This window comes from Myiozetetes cayanensis, unplaced genomic scaffold (assembly GCF_022539395.1).
Source record: "Myiozetetes cayanensis isolate MyiCay16 unplaced genomic scaffold, myiCay2020 scf5-8, whole genome shotgun sequence".
Classification (NCBI taxonomy): Eukaryota; Metazoa; Chordata; class Aves; order Passeriformes; family Tyrannidae; genus Myiozetetes; species Myiozetetes cayanensis.
In genome coordinates this window covers 50,180,704-50,193,456 of record NW_026087742.1, presented here as the reverse complement: position 1 = coordinate 50,193,456, position 12,753 = coordinate 50,180,704, and the positions used below count along the sequence as shown (strand labels likewise).

Here is a 12,753-nt window from a genome sequence, read left to right as displayed (position 1 = left end):
GCTATAATTAATACTTCCCCAACTCTGACTAACCCAACCTGACCTCTTTGACCTGCCTTCTGTTCTTTCTCAGTGTTGTCTCAGCTTGGCTCTGCTGTGAACAGACTTGGACAAAGCCTTCCTCAGCAGACTCCAGCTCTCTTTTGCCTTGCAACAGCAACAATCCTTGCAGCAGCAAGAAGAAGAAGATGGCCAGTCTTCGCGAGCGAAGATCCGGGGAAGGTCTTTCCACCTTCCAGCCTGCACATTGGATTTTTTAGGTGAGACACAGTGTGCGCGGAACTGAGCCCACCCTTTAATCCTAAGGTTCATCTGCCGGGGCCAAGCGAGCTTGGACGGTGGCAGCGAGGTCCTTAAGGATGTAGGTGGGTTGCCTTTAAGGGCTAACGAGCCCCACCTGCCCGGGAGTGGCCCTGACCGGGAATCGAACCCGGGTCTCAGCGGTGATAGCGCGGCGCCTTTACCACTAGACCACCAGGGGCTCCTGCAGCAGCAACAGATGTAACTAATCCAGCAACTTCACTCTCTTGGAGTTAAAAAAAAAAAAAACAACAAAACAAAACAAAAAAAAAACCCAACCCACCACAAAACTAAAACTGCAATTCTTGGCTCCAAAATCAAAAATCTTGCCCTTTTGACTTCTTTAACTAACATCACTATAGTCTCACAAATTACAGAAAAACCCATGAATTTGGCAAACTATCATGCAAGATTTATAATCTCTGGTTCTCTCAGCTTGGAGCACTGAATTTATTTTTATTCATTTAAGCCACCCACCTTCCTGATTTGCAAACATTCAAGGGGTGCTTGTGGCACATATCTAAATCAGCTCTGCCAGCTGCCAATAGATTTTAAAATGGCATGAATGTAAGCACCAGCAAGTTCAAATGTGGCACTGCTACAATCAGTACATGGAAGCAACAACTTTGCAAAGCATTCCTTTTACCATTTTGTCATCCAGATGCTTTATGAAAATATTTTAATATTTTTTCAGCACACAGTCTCCTCTTTGTAATATATACAGAAAATGCATATAATGCATACACTGAGAAGGTATTATGTTAAAAATGTACTATGTAACCCAAACATTCACGGAAGTTGCTGAGTTACTGCAGTTACTGCAATGGAGAGAAAGGGCAAAGAAACAAAGCTGGGCACATACACATATAAAATGTTTGCTGTACCCTCAGCAGGCTTCTGTGCCACTGGTGCTGCCTGACTGTACCCACTGCCCCAGTACATGGTGTGTTCCTTTTGTCAACCTGGTGCTTCCTCATTTTTCTACCTTCCCCCCTCACTTTCCTCTCACTCTTCCTGATGTGAGAGCTTTATAGTCAACACTAGCAAGTTTTTCTCCCCCTGCTCCTTCATGGCAGCAGGTTTGATTTTTGCAGCATCAAATGGCTATGGCAGCAGCAGCAGCACAAGCAGCTCACCTGCATCATCAACAGCATTCAGGCAGCCACTCAGAAAATAAAAGGAAAGGAGGCATGCTGGCCCCTCCAAAATCATGAGACTTGCCTCTCCTCCTAAAAAATGATTCAAAGGGGACTTTTTTCAGATTAATAAGGAGAAAGATTAAAGTTAAATTAGTGGTTTTTATTACTGGTGGGAAAATTAACTTTTGACATTACACTAAAAGAAGAAACTGATTTTGGAAGCCAACCCTATAGAACCTAGAAATTTCATTTATAAAGCAGCTAGGATCTGGTTTCCTTAAGTCACTTAAATTTTCTAACTAAATGTTTTATCTTCTATTTCTCTACCACTCAACAGCACTGTACATAGAATAAGGGTGAAAACCGTTTTAGAAAAAGTCATCTTTGTAAAGGTAGTATTGATATTTGTTTATTTAGTATAAAAGGTCTGTGAACACTGTAACAAATACAATTTTTACAAATCCATTTCTTAAAAGATCTCTCCTCTTGTTCACTTGGGCATTATACTTTTTATTACTTTGTCAATCAGCTTCTTTACTTCTTTGTGTCTTGTAATTGCTCTGGTGATACAGTCCTGAAGCTTGGCTCCTGTAAGAGGACTTCCACCTAAAAATTAAAGGGAACAATTTGATTTTCTACTTATACTTCAGTTATATATCTCTAAATGTGATTTCCAAATAAGAGTATTAATACAGTAATTCTCATGACCAACACCTTTCACCTGGGGATCACGCATCTTCCCCAGCTCTAGCCTCAGGTAAAGATAATGGAAACAATCTAGAGCTGTAACAGGAGACATGCTTAAAATCTGTCCTCTGCTGTATGTAAGTCAAGCTGTGACTTCTTTTTGAACTTCAGTCATGCCACCATCTTAAAAACTAATTTCAAGAGCAAGTAATTTGATGAGTATTTGAGTAGACATTCTGTTATTATAAAGCACCTAAATCTTACAAAACAAAGCAGACAGTCTTTTCTTGACCTAAATGTTATCATGTCCATAGGTTTCTTTGCAATAAATTTGGAAGTACCTGGTTTATGAACAGAACATAGTCTCCCTTCTTCATCAGTGACAATGGTTACTGTTCCAGTTGCTAAATCTTCCTCTTCAGCAGTTGGATCAACAATGAGCAATGTGCTTGTGAAAGAAAAACATGTGCAGACATGTTTGTAAATATTGTTCCATTAACATTATGGAAAATACAGGTAACATTAATTTTTACTGTAGTCTTACAAAATACTTGTAGATGGATTTAGTGCCCAGGCTTACCTGTTTTCTTACCAAAGTGCACTGATTTTAAAAAATTAAAAAGTCAAAAAATATGGGAGATTCCACATAATCAAGTGTACATATGTCTATTGAAAATAAAGCTTTATGCCTGAAGTTTCCTAGATTTGTGACATCCATGTATTGCAGGAAAATGCCACTAAACTGCCATTTGAAGGATGCAGTCACTTATTGTGTAGTTACACAAAGACTGGCATGGGGTGTAGGCTGCAACAATCTCTACTAAACACCTTAATGCAAAACTCATTTCTAGTGGTAAGTTCAGAAAAGTAGTTCTCAGTCTCCTGTCAGAGAACTCTAATATCAGTCAGCTTGGGAACAGTTGAAAAAATGGATTTACGGGGTGTTTGACTGTCCTTAAGGCACCCAAAATAAACTTTCATACATCACATGATGTGTATCTTTAAGAGATTAAATACTGTTATTTTTGAACCATTTAAGTTAAAAAAAGAGCAAAATCAATGGAAAAAAGAAGAGGATATAAAATATAAGCCAACTTCGCTCAACAAGAAAAATTCGAACTTGAAGCTGAACTTTAAAACCTCACCAGTATTTCAGATTGCCATTTAATAGCAATAGTAACAAAAACATAAGTCCTTAGCTACCCTGTACAAAAGTGTGGTTTTTTTAAAGTCTAACCCCATGCACTGTGACACATCAGCCCTTTGTGTGATGTATGGACACATGGAGAGTTCAATGTATCATTTATTTTTTAGGTACAAGTTAACACCCCAGGAGCCAGCTGTGGAGCTGCACCACATTCTGCACCAGTGCTCCTCACCCATGGCCACACTATCCAGCAACCTACAAGTTTTATTTATTCAAGGAGGGCTTTTACACATAAGAAAAATGCCTCTGAAAGCCAGAGCATGTAAAGCATTTTATTTAGAGGGCTGTGGAAACAGCTGTAAAAAACCTAATAAACCAGAACTAAAACAAACAAACCAACCACACAACATAGGCACACACGCCCTCGATATTTAGTTTGAGGAGCTAAAGGGAGACTTAAGTAGCTTCTCTGATGCAACAGTTGACTTCAGTGAAGAAAACGAAGCCTGAGAGACATGCATGGAAAGCTTTCTTACAAAGGCAATTTTTTTGTCTATGTGTAAGTGTGATTTGTGTGTATGTCCAGTATGTTACCCAAACTCTCTCACTTTCACTCTACATCAAACTTCAGAGCCATCAGAACTGGTATTAAAGCAATTAACACAGGCACTTTAAAGTACCAATAAAATCCTGCTCTGATTCATTTTGGTAATCACTTCGTCAGTATCTGAGTTTATTGCTCTCCCCACCCCATATCTTATTTGAGTGAAAGGCCCTACTAATCACTTCTGTGAATTCAGATTAATGTGTCATAAACCACTGATGTCTCTAAATAGACCTAAATCTTAAATAATACAGTGGACACTGTCTTGTTTGTCATTTTCTACTTTCAAATGGATGCCACCAGAAATGACTGCGTTTCTTATAATATCCTTAACATGCTTGGAATAATGAAGAGCCAGTAAACAATTTCAGGTGAGGAATAAATTATCAGATTTGACTATTTTGAAATCTCATAATTCAATTATTTTTCTACATGAACAATGACATAAGAGTTCTGGTCATACTTCCTCTTGGGTATTTATGTTTTCAGTTATCCAGAGGTTATATTGTTCTAACCGGACTGTTAGTTCTTACTTCTTTCTGTTGACTATAAGCTGTCAACAGAGGAAGTTGTATAAGCTGTATACAGCTGTATATAGCTTATATAAAAGCTGTTTGAAAACTACCATCTTTTATATCAGTTATTTACACAGGCTTCTAAAACATTAATTGCATTGGTAACATTGTTTCATCTCGCAGATACTTCAAAAACCTACACCAACACCTACCCCGTACTTTTAAGCATATCTTTTAGGTTGGGAAGTAGTTCTGACTGAAGTCACAGGAAGAAGCTATGTAGATTGTGTTTCATTCGGCATATTCATTCACATCACAGAACTACAGGTCAGTTCAACAAGAGAGATCTGGATTTAAGATGAGTTAAACAGCACTGCCTGAGGCTGCACACTCATCACTAGAAGTGCAGAAGCATCACTGGTAGTGTTCTCTGTCATTCATTCAAACTTTTACAGACACAGCTGTTTCCATAAGTACAAAACAGTTATGAACTTACTCATCAAATATAGCAAATGATGTGGCAACAGGATGCTTTCTGACAGCCAAAGGAGTCTTCTGTTTTAAATTCACTTCTGATAAACCAGTTTCTTCATTTATAATAACCGATGGCAATTGTACTGAAGAGATGAAAAAATTACAGTGGTCTAATATTAAACATTGCTGGGTTTAACAGGCCTAAAGATGTCCAAGACTACTGAAATATTTAAGCTGTCCTTTTAACCCACCAAAAATCAATCAGAAGAGAGTTTTGGCTACGTTAACAGTACTCTGTACACAAAAATAAAAATAAAAATCTTGATTTCAAGCACAGTATTTAGCTTAAGACCACCTGTTCAATGAAGTATTTGATTTTTCTCCTCAAGGTAACAGAAGCATTTATCCTTACACAGAAGCATTTTCTATTTCCAAAATGCCATGCAATTAAAATAGTTTGGAGTCAGATTTAACAAAAACTATTTTTTCCCCAAAAAGCCTACTGGAAATATAAAAACCAGGAATATAGTCTCTCCAGGTGTTACACACCTATGGCACCCATATCATCATTTCCACTTTGTGTTTTAGTAATTTAGAACTCAAATGACAGGAAACAAACAGTCCTAACGAACTGTGAACCAGTTACCTCTTAACTGTGGCTCAAAACTAATGCATTTCTCCAAGCAACACTAACCAGAATATGTCTCTTGCTCTAAGGAAGACTTACCATTTTTTAAGGCTGCTAACAAAGCAAAGACACTGGCATCCAAAAGGTTTCCATCATAGTCCAGACATATGATATCACAGTATAACACCCAAGCAAGCTATCAAAAAAGGTTTGCACATGTGAGATATCACAGCACAGCTAAATGGTGCAATATACAAGAAAATTCTGGCCACATTGAATACAGATACTTATTTCTATCATACAACTTTTGCACTTCAGACGTAAACCAAGCTATGAAGACTGAAAAGCAAAACAACAAAACAACCTATAACCCCAGACACCTTTAGCATTTCATTACTGAGATCTTGTCAGTATCCCCCACTTCACTTTGATATACAACTTACCTTGCCATTTGTAATACACAGATCTTCTTTCACGATCATCTGTGAACTAAAATAAGATGAGAGAATAAGCCAGGAAACAGAAAACTGTCTTGCAGAGTTGTCTGTGTTTTAAATGCACTAAGATGGTTCTTACTTTTCAATCACATCTGCAATGAACTGGCTCGCTGCTTGAGCCTCTTCACCAGGTGGTCCAGAGCGAAACCTCTCCGAACAGAGGGATGGCAGTTCTACATTTGGTACTACGTATCAAAAAAGCAGGCAGTGGGATATCAAAAATAGATACAAGTCAGCAGTCACTCTTAATACCATTTTATGTTACTTCAAATGCAAGGCAAGACCAAAAACTTTTCAATCAAGCCTCCCTACTCCCTTTAAAACTAAAGTTACGCATGAGTTGATATTAAAAAACTTGTAGTACTCTGTATTTAGAAACTATGTCATTCATGGTATAACACATCATCCTAACCATCATTTTCTGTTTATAATCCTGCTATAGCTATCATGATCCCATACAAACTCTTCTTTAAGTGTTAGGCACTGTTCAGTAGATCAAGAAACAGCAGTATTTTCATCCCACTGCCTGACTTGACTGGTATGCTATCTGTTTTTCATCAGCCATTAAAAACTGAGGCTTTAAACTTTAAGCAAAAACATGTATAAACATTTGTGAAAAAAAACCCAAGCTCACTGAAAACATCATACTTTGGAGATGCCTTGCAAAAGAGGGATTTGGTCTAACCTCTCAGTTTCACAGAACTATTTTATTTCCAAAGAAACTCCAAACAGGAGCGGGGAGCTACTCCTGGGACTTTTACAGTTTTCTGAGAAATAAACAGAGTTTATTTCAGTGTTTTAAGAGTTACATTTTTAGTCTACTGGGACTTCAAAACACAATTGAAAGTGCCTTTGCACAACCTTGCATGCCACAATCTTTTATAGATTAACTACCTTCCCCCTCTTAATATACACACTTGCCCCTGCTGCAGGTCTGTTTCCAGCCTGGCCTGGAATCAGCAATAAAGAAGTACTTTTACATGGAAAACTCACGAGCAGAGAGCATTCTAAAATTTCTGAAGTACCACGGACTAGATCTCAATTTGGAAACATATTTTACCAAATCCATTTTTTAAAGAAATCTTCCCAACATAATCTGTCATTACAGCCTCTTAGCTGAAGCAATACAAGACCCAAGCCAAGATCCACACTGAAACACTCACCAATATACCCCTTATTAGCAGAATCTGCTGCAGGCGCAGCAAGTTCCTGGAGAAACAAAAAAGACAAGATACGAATGGTCACTTTCTTGCCAGTTATCATTACAGTGAGATTTACAAAAGCCATTTTCAATCAGTCCTTCTCTGTAAATTTCCTATGGAAAAACTCAGTACAGGGGTGTGCAGTGATTTGGCTCATAATTCATGGCAGGCCAGCAGTAAAGTTGAGGCTACAAGGCACTTGATAGTCCAGCCAACTAATCCCCAGTGCACTTATTGATCAATATGTAAGTAACTTTTCCATTACATAGCTTTTATCTAGAAACAACAAGAAGTTTATACTTGTATACATCTTTTCCCATGAATGATGGGCACCACAAAAATACATGTTCTCAGACTATACAGGTAGGATTAGGTAATTAAATTCCATATTAACTTTCACATCTGAAAGTAACTTAGGTGAAAGACTAATTGTGTCTGACTGGTACATTACTGTAACTCTGGGCAATTCATTCTAAACACCAATGCACAAATTCTGCTAACAGATAAATTAAAATAAAACCCAGCCATACCGCTTTCACTCCACAAATCACCGTGGTATTTCCTAACTTCACCAGGGCAGAACCATCTGCAGTTGTAATTGAACCTGAAGAGAGAAAGTACTGTTCAATAAAATCTATTTTTCATTCTAAGAGCATTAATTAACATCCACCTTCACAAAATGTTAACTTTCTATCCTTTTATACTAAACAGAGGCTAAGCAACATCTCAAATCCAGAGTGGGACTGAATCTCTATATTAAACAATCACACAGAATGACTGAGGCTGGGACAGCTGGAGCTCATATGGTGCAACATCCCTACTCAAGGAGGGCCACCTGGTTGCCCAGAACTGTACCCAGATGGCTTTTGATTATCTCCAAGGAAGGAGACTCCACAACTTCTCTGGCCAACCTGTGCCAGTGCTCCACCACTTTCACAGTAAAAAAATGTTTCATGATGTTCAGAGGCAACATCCTGTGTTTCAGCTTATGCCCTTTGACTCCTGTTCTGTCACTGGGCACTAATGAATAGAACCTGGCTTTGTCTCTCCCACACCCTTCCTTTGAGTATTTATAAATATTGCCTGGCATTGGACACAACACTCCAGGTGTGGCCTTACCAGTGCTGAGCAGAGCGCAGGATCACCTTGCTTGATTGCTGGCAGTGCTGTGCCTAATGCAGCCCAGAATAACATTGGCTTCTTTGCAGCAAGGGCACATTGCTGGCTCATTTTGCCTCTGCTCAAGGCAGTTGCCCACCAAGCTCAGAATACAGCAGAAGCCAGGACTCAGTGTCCCTCCCAAGATGCTAAGGCATCAATTTTGTGCTAGTCAGCATATGTCTTCACACTGCCTTCAGCATCTATAAAATATGCTGCTGACCTTAGACAGAGACAAGATTCCACAACCACCTCAATTGTGCTGCACATACCCAGAAAGGAGCAGAACCGAGTAATTACATTGTTTTCAGTCCTGATCCTGTACCATACATTCTATTTCATGCTTACTGAAATAGTAAACAAAAATCCTTTGTCTTCCTTGTTTCAAAGAACCAAGAAAACCAATTAGCAAGTCATTAAGGTCACTATTATAACCTGATATTAATAACATCTCCCCCATTATTATTATTATTATTATTGTTATTATTCCAAATAAGCACTTGCCTATGTTGACAGTGGTTGCCCGGAATTCACCTAACTCCCTTCCATCGGGTCGACAGTTCTCTTTCTAAACAAAAATTACAAAGTTCAAATTAGAAAACATATTTTATTAAATAATACAGCAATATTTATGCCATAGGAGTTGATATAAAATAATATTCTCTTCTTTTTAGCAGAAATATATAGCCTCAAAAATGCTAGGGAGAACTTAGTCACACTCTAGATGTTTTTTCATCAATTGATATGTAGTTTGTGGTTGTAAGCCTGCAAAAAAAAAATCCTTGATTTTTAAAATTTATTATAATTTATTTAGAAAATATAACAATGAATTGATTATCTCAAAAGTAAGTACAACAGGCTAGATTCAGAATATCATCCAAGAACGAATACTCGCTGGTAACTTAAAATGAGAGTTTCCACCCATCTGCACTGTTCAGGTTTCGTAGGCAATTCCCCTTCTCCATCCCCACCTAGTGGAGCTCTAAAGAGAGCTCTAAAGCAAACAGCCTCAAAAGAACTGCAACATTCAAATAGCATCAGGCAGAAGCTGCACAGTACGTGACCCTTAAGTTAGAAATTGAACAATATTCTATCATGTTAGATCTAAAGAACTGCATGAAAGAAAAAATGCATTATAAGCAATTTATACAGGCATCTCACATTTTACTCACCAAAAACCTTCTGTAATATTCCAATGGTTCCACAGTTCTAAAACAAATAGAAAGAGAAGTTCACATGCAAGCTCTTAAGTAGGTAAGAGATAGCAAAAAAAAAAGATAAGCAAGCATTAACGCACAACAACAAACAATTTGATAATTAAGATGCCTGGCAAAGCTGCTTAGCAATATGGTCACAGAAAGATGAGGAAACTCTGAACTGATCTAAGATGTTTTCCTACATTCAGTTACAAAATGCCTCCTCCCTACAAGGAACTTGCCTGCACATATACCTAACAAAAACTACTAGCTTTCACCTCAGTAATTTAAGTTATAAATCAGTAGAAGTGTTTACTGGCAGAAGGGTGTAGAACAGTTTTCAAAAAATGCAGGATGCATAATTTTATAACTGTTTCTGAAATATCTGTTAGTTCAAGGACCGCATTCAGATGTAGAATGGTATAAAACAATTTTAAATGCTACAGTTTTTCTTAGAATCTTTGAGAAAATATAAAATTACAAAATATGTTTCTTGCAGTGCTTCAGGTGAGAAATGATTAACGCTCATTATTAATTACATACTACTAACAGTGTTCGCGTATTAGTATTTTAAGCAGGGATCATTAATGTAAAAAAACCACCCACTCTTTTGACAGAAGTGTTCTTAATACTTAAACAAAGCATTCACAGTTTTGTTAATATAATACTTCTGGTGAAAAAAACCCAAAAGAAGATAAATGGGAAAAGAAAGTTTTCAAAACGCAACCTAACAAACAGAGGTATCACAAACATAATGGCAAGCATGAATTAGCTCCTGCTGGCTCCAGATATGGTGGTCCTGTACTACTGGTTTTCTGAAGCCCAACACAAGGCCTATTCTCTTCCAATTCAGGTAAAAGCACTTGCTAAACACTGTTTTGTGCACTTAAGACATAAATACAGAAGCAAGAACACTAGAAGAGGCTGCCCAGAGAAGCTGTGGATGCTCCATCCCTGGAAGAGTTCAAGGCCTGGTTGGATGGGGCTCTGAGCAACCTGCTCTAGTGGAAGGTGTTCCTGCCCACGGCAGGGGGGGTTGGAATCAGCCGATATTTGAAGATTCCCTCAGACTCAAACCATTTTACGATTCTAAAACAAGTAGTTATAAATGCGAAGCCACTGAATTCTCTACAATTTTAACTTCCTTGTAATGCTATCAGCTTTGTCAGGGGAGATTTAGGGTGAATATCAGGAAAAGGTTCTTCACCCAGAGGTTAGGTGGTGGAAGAGGTTCCCCAGGGAAGTAGTCACAGCACCAAGCCTGACAGAGTCCAGGAATGTTTGGACAACGCTCTCAGGCACGTGATGTGACTCCTGAGTGTCCTGAATAGGGCCAGGACTTAGAGGGGGTGATCCAACTCGGGATACTCCGCGATTCTGTAACACCAGGTAGCTCCGGGCCACACCTTGCTCCGCGCTTTGCCGGGCCTTTTCCCGGCTGGACACCCCTTGCTCGCTCAGCCCCCCCCGCCCACGTCGGGGCCTCGCATCCCCCCCAGCACCGACCCCATCCCTCCCCTCGCGGTGTGGCGGAGGGGCGATCCTCGCGCGCGGGCGGAGCCCCCGGGACGGGCTCGGCGGGACCGCGGCCGCGGGGCCCGGCACTTACTTGAACGCGGCCGCCATGGCGGCACCGGCACCGCCGCCGTCCCGGACGTGGCGCTCCCTGGCGGCCCGGCCCGCCCGGCGGGCTCTGCGGGAGGACCGGCTTTGGCGGCGGCGGTCGGGGCGGCGGGGCTGGCGGGGCCCGGCCCCGGGGGGGCGCCGGCGGCTCCCGGCGCTAAGGCGGGCGGAGCGGCCGCTTCCGCCTCGCTGGTCACGGCTTGCCGCCGGGGCTGATGGCGCTGCCTTCCCCTGTCCCTGCCTGCGGCAGCGCTAACAACCCTCGCCGCCCTCCTCCTCGTCCTGGTGAGAGCTGCGCACCGCGGTCACGGCGGGCACGGGTGGCTCCCTGTCGGGGGCGGTGCGGAGCGGGGGCTCTGCCCGCGGGTCCCGGCCCTGCCGGGGGGTCCCGGGGCCTGCAGAGGGCCCGGGCAGGGCCGGCCCAGGCTGGGGGCAGCGCGGGTGGCACCGGTAGCCTTGCGGGCAGCAGCCGGCGGGGCTGCGCTGGCACTGGGGTTGGTGCGGGCAAGGCGTCCGGGGACCTGCGGAGGGGATAAAGACGCCTTGGGAAATGTCCTGGTGACGCCCGTTCGCGGTAAACATTTCACTGTGTCTCTGCGTGGCTGAAATGCCCTGCGAGTTGCACAAGTTGGACACCCTGGAAGGTGGAATACTTTTGCCTGTCCGCAGTGCCACGTGTGCCTCCTGCCCGGAGAGGTGGTGGAGCCACCGTCCCTGGAGGTGTTTAAGTAAAGACTGCGTGTCACTCAGTGCCATGGTCTAGTTGACATGGTGGTGTTCGGTCATAGGTTGGACTCGATGATCTCAGAGGTCTTTTCCAACCTAATTGATTCTGTGATTCTGTATGTGGTGTCACCAAATAAAGTGCTCCAAACCCCAAGTTCCGACGTTTTATTTTAGCCATTCATAAGGCGATCAGAGCCTCTGTTTTGCAAGCACATGTGGCTGGCTGGTCATGAGCAATGCCATTGATTTCAGTGGTGCAGGGTGGGATCAGAGGCAGCACCAGTTTGTGTGCTTGGGATTACTTGGGGAAGGGTCAGTGGGACTTGGACTATGACTTTAGAGACATCTGCATGCTTTGCGGTCAAAAATAGCAACAAGCCAATGATGCTGACAGTGGGCAGAGTAGGAGTAACCAAATGGCATAAGAGGGTTTTAGTCCTGTGTGATTCAGTCAATGGTTGAAGCTCCACACCACTGACCCACCTCATTATTGAAATACAGTTAGTTGCCCTTTGTAGCACATTCAGTAGCTAGATCAACTTCTAATAGAATGCTCAACAATTTTTCTTATTTCTTTTTCATCACAGATTTGTACAATTGCTTATGTAGCTGCCAAAAAATGCCAACCCTTCACTGACACGAAGAAAAGAAATTCTTTGTAAACGCTGAAGGCTGGAAAGAACCTGTAGCAAGTATACATGATCCCCCTACAAGGGAACTCTCTGTTGTTGTGCCTTCGTACAATGAAGAAGACTGGTGTAAGATTTTTCTTGTTTTGAGGAAAAAAAGAAAATTTATCTGTTGTTACTGTAATAATGCAGAGGTCAGTTATGTTTGGGGTAGATTCTGGCAGGCCA

At 41.4% G+C, this 12,753-nt stretch overlaps 1 protein-coding gene and 1 long non-coding RNA gene across 7 annotated transcripts in view; one reads left to right on the top strand and one right to left on the bottom strand.

Moving 5' to 3' along the window:
* Positions 1-1,822: 1,822 nt before the first annotated feature.
* On the bottom strand, positions 1,823-11,273 carry EXOSC8 (exosome component 8). The gene is made up of 11 exons (XM_050331876.1): positions 11,157-11,273; positions 9,524-9,560; positions 8,856-8,919; positions 7,724-7,797; positions 7,155-7,200; positions 6,071-6,176; positions 5,938-5,983; positions 5,594-5,690; positions 4,889-5,009; positions 2,468-2,574; positions 1,823-2,045 (listed from the first exon to the last, which is right to left on the bottom strand). Exons 1-11 carry the CDS (start codon positions 11,171-11,173, stop codon positions 1,930-1,932), a joined length of 831 nt encoding a protein of 276 aa, XP_050187833.1. The 5' UTR covers positions 11,174-11,273; the 3' UTR covers positions 1,823-1,929.
* The window catches only part of LOC126648614 (uncharacterized), a 27,229-nt gene continuing 25,275 nt past the window's right edge, over positions 10,800-12,753 (top strand). Inside the window, exons 1-2 of one of the 6 annotated variants that reach the window (XR_007630859.1) lie at positions 11,205-11,455; positions 12,484-12,654. This is a non-coding gene — a long non-coding RNA (uncharacterized LOC126648614). Of the gene's footprint in view, positions 10,937-11,204; positions 11,456-11,652; positions 11,745-12,483; positions 12,655-12,753 lie in introns of those variants that run through there. The other 5 variants (XR_007630853.1, XR_007630857.1, XR_007630852.1 and 2 more) reach the window with 5 other exon arrangements.

What these genes read in the sequence shown, in the direction of transcription:
- EXOSC8 (XM_050331876.1), bottom strand. An exon ending in AATATTACAGAAGGTTTTTG is followed by an intron (nt 8,920 to 9,523) that starts GTGAGTAAAATG and finishes ATTTTTGTTTAG; the next exon opens with AAAGAGAACTGTCGACCCGA. An exon ending in GGCAACCACTGTCAACATAG is followed by an intron (nt 7,798 to 8,855) that starts GCAAGTGCTTAT and finishes TTCTCTCTTCAG; the next exon opens with GTTCAATTACAACTGCAGAT.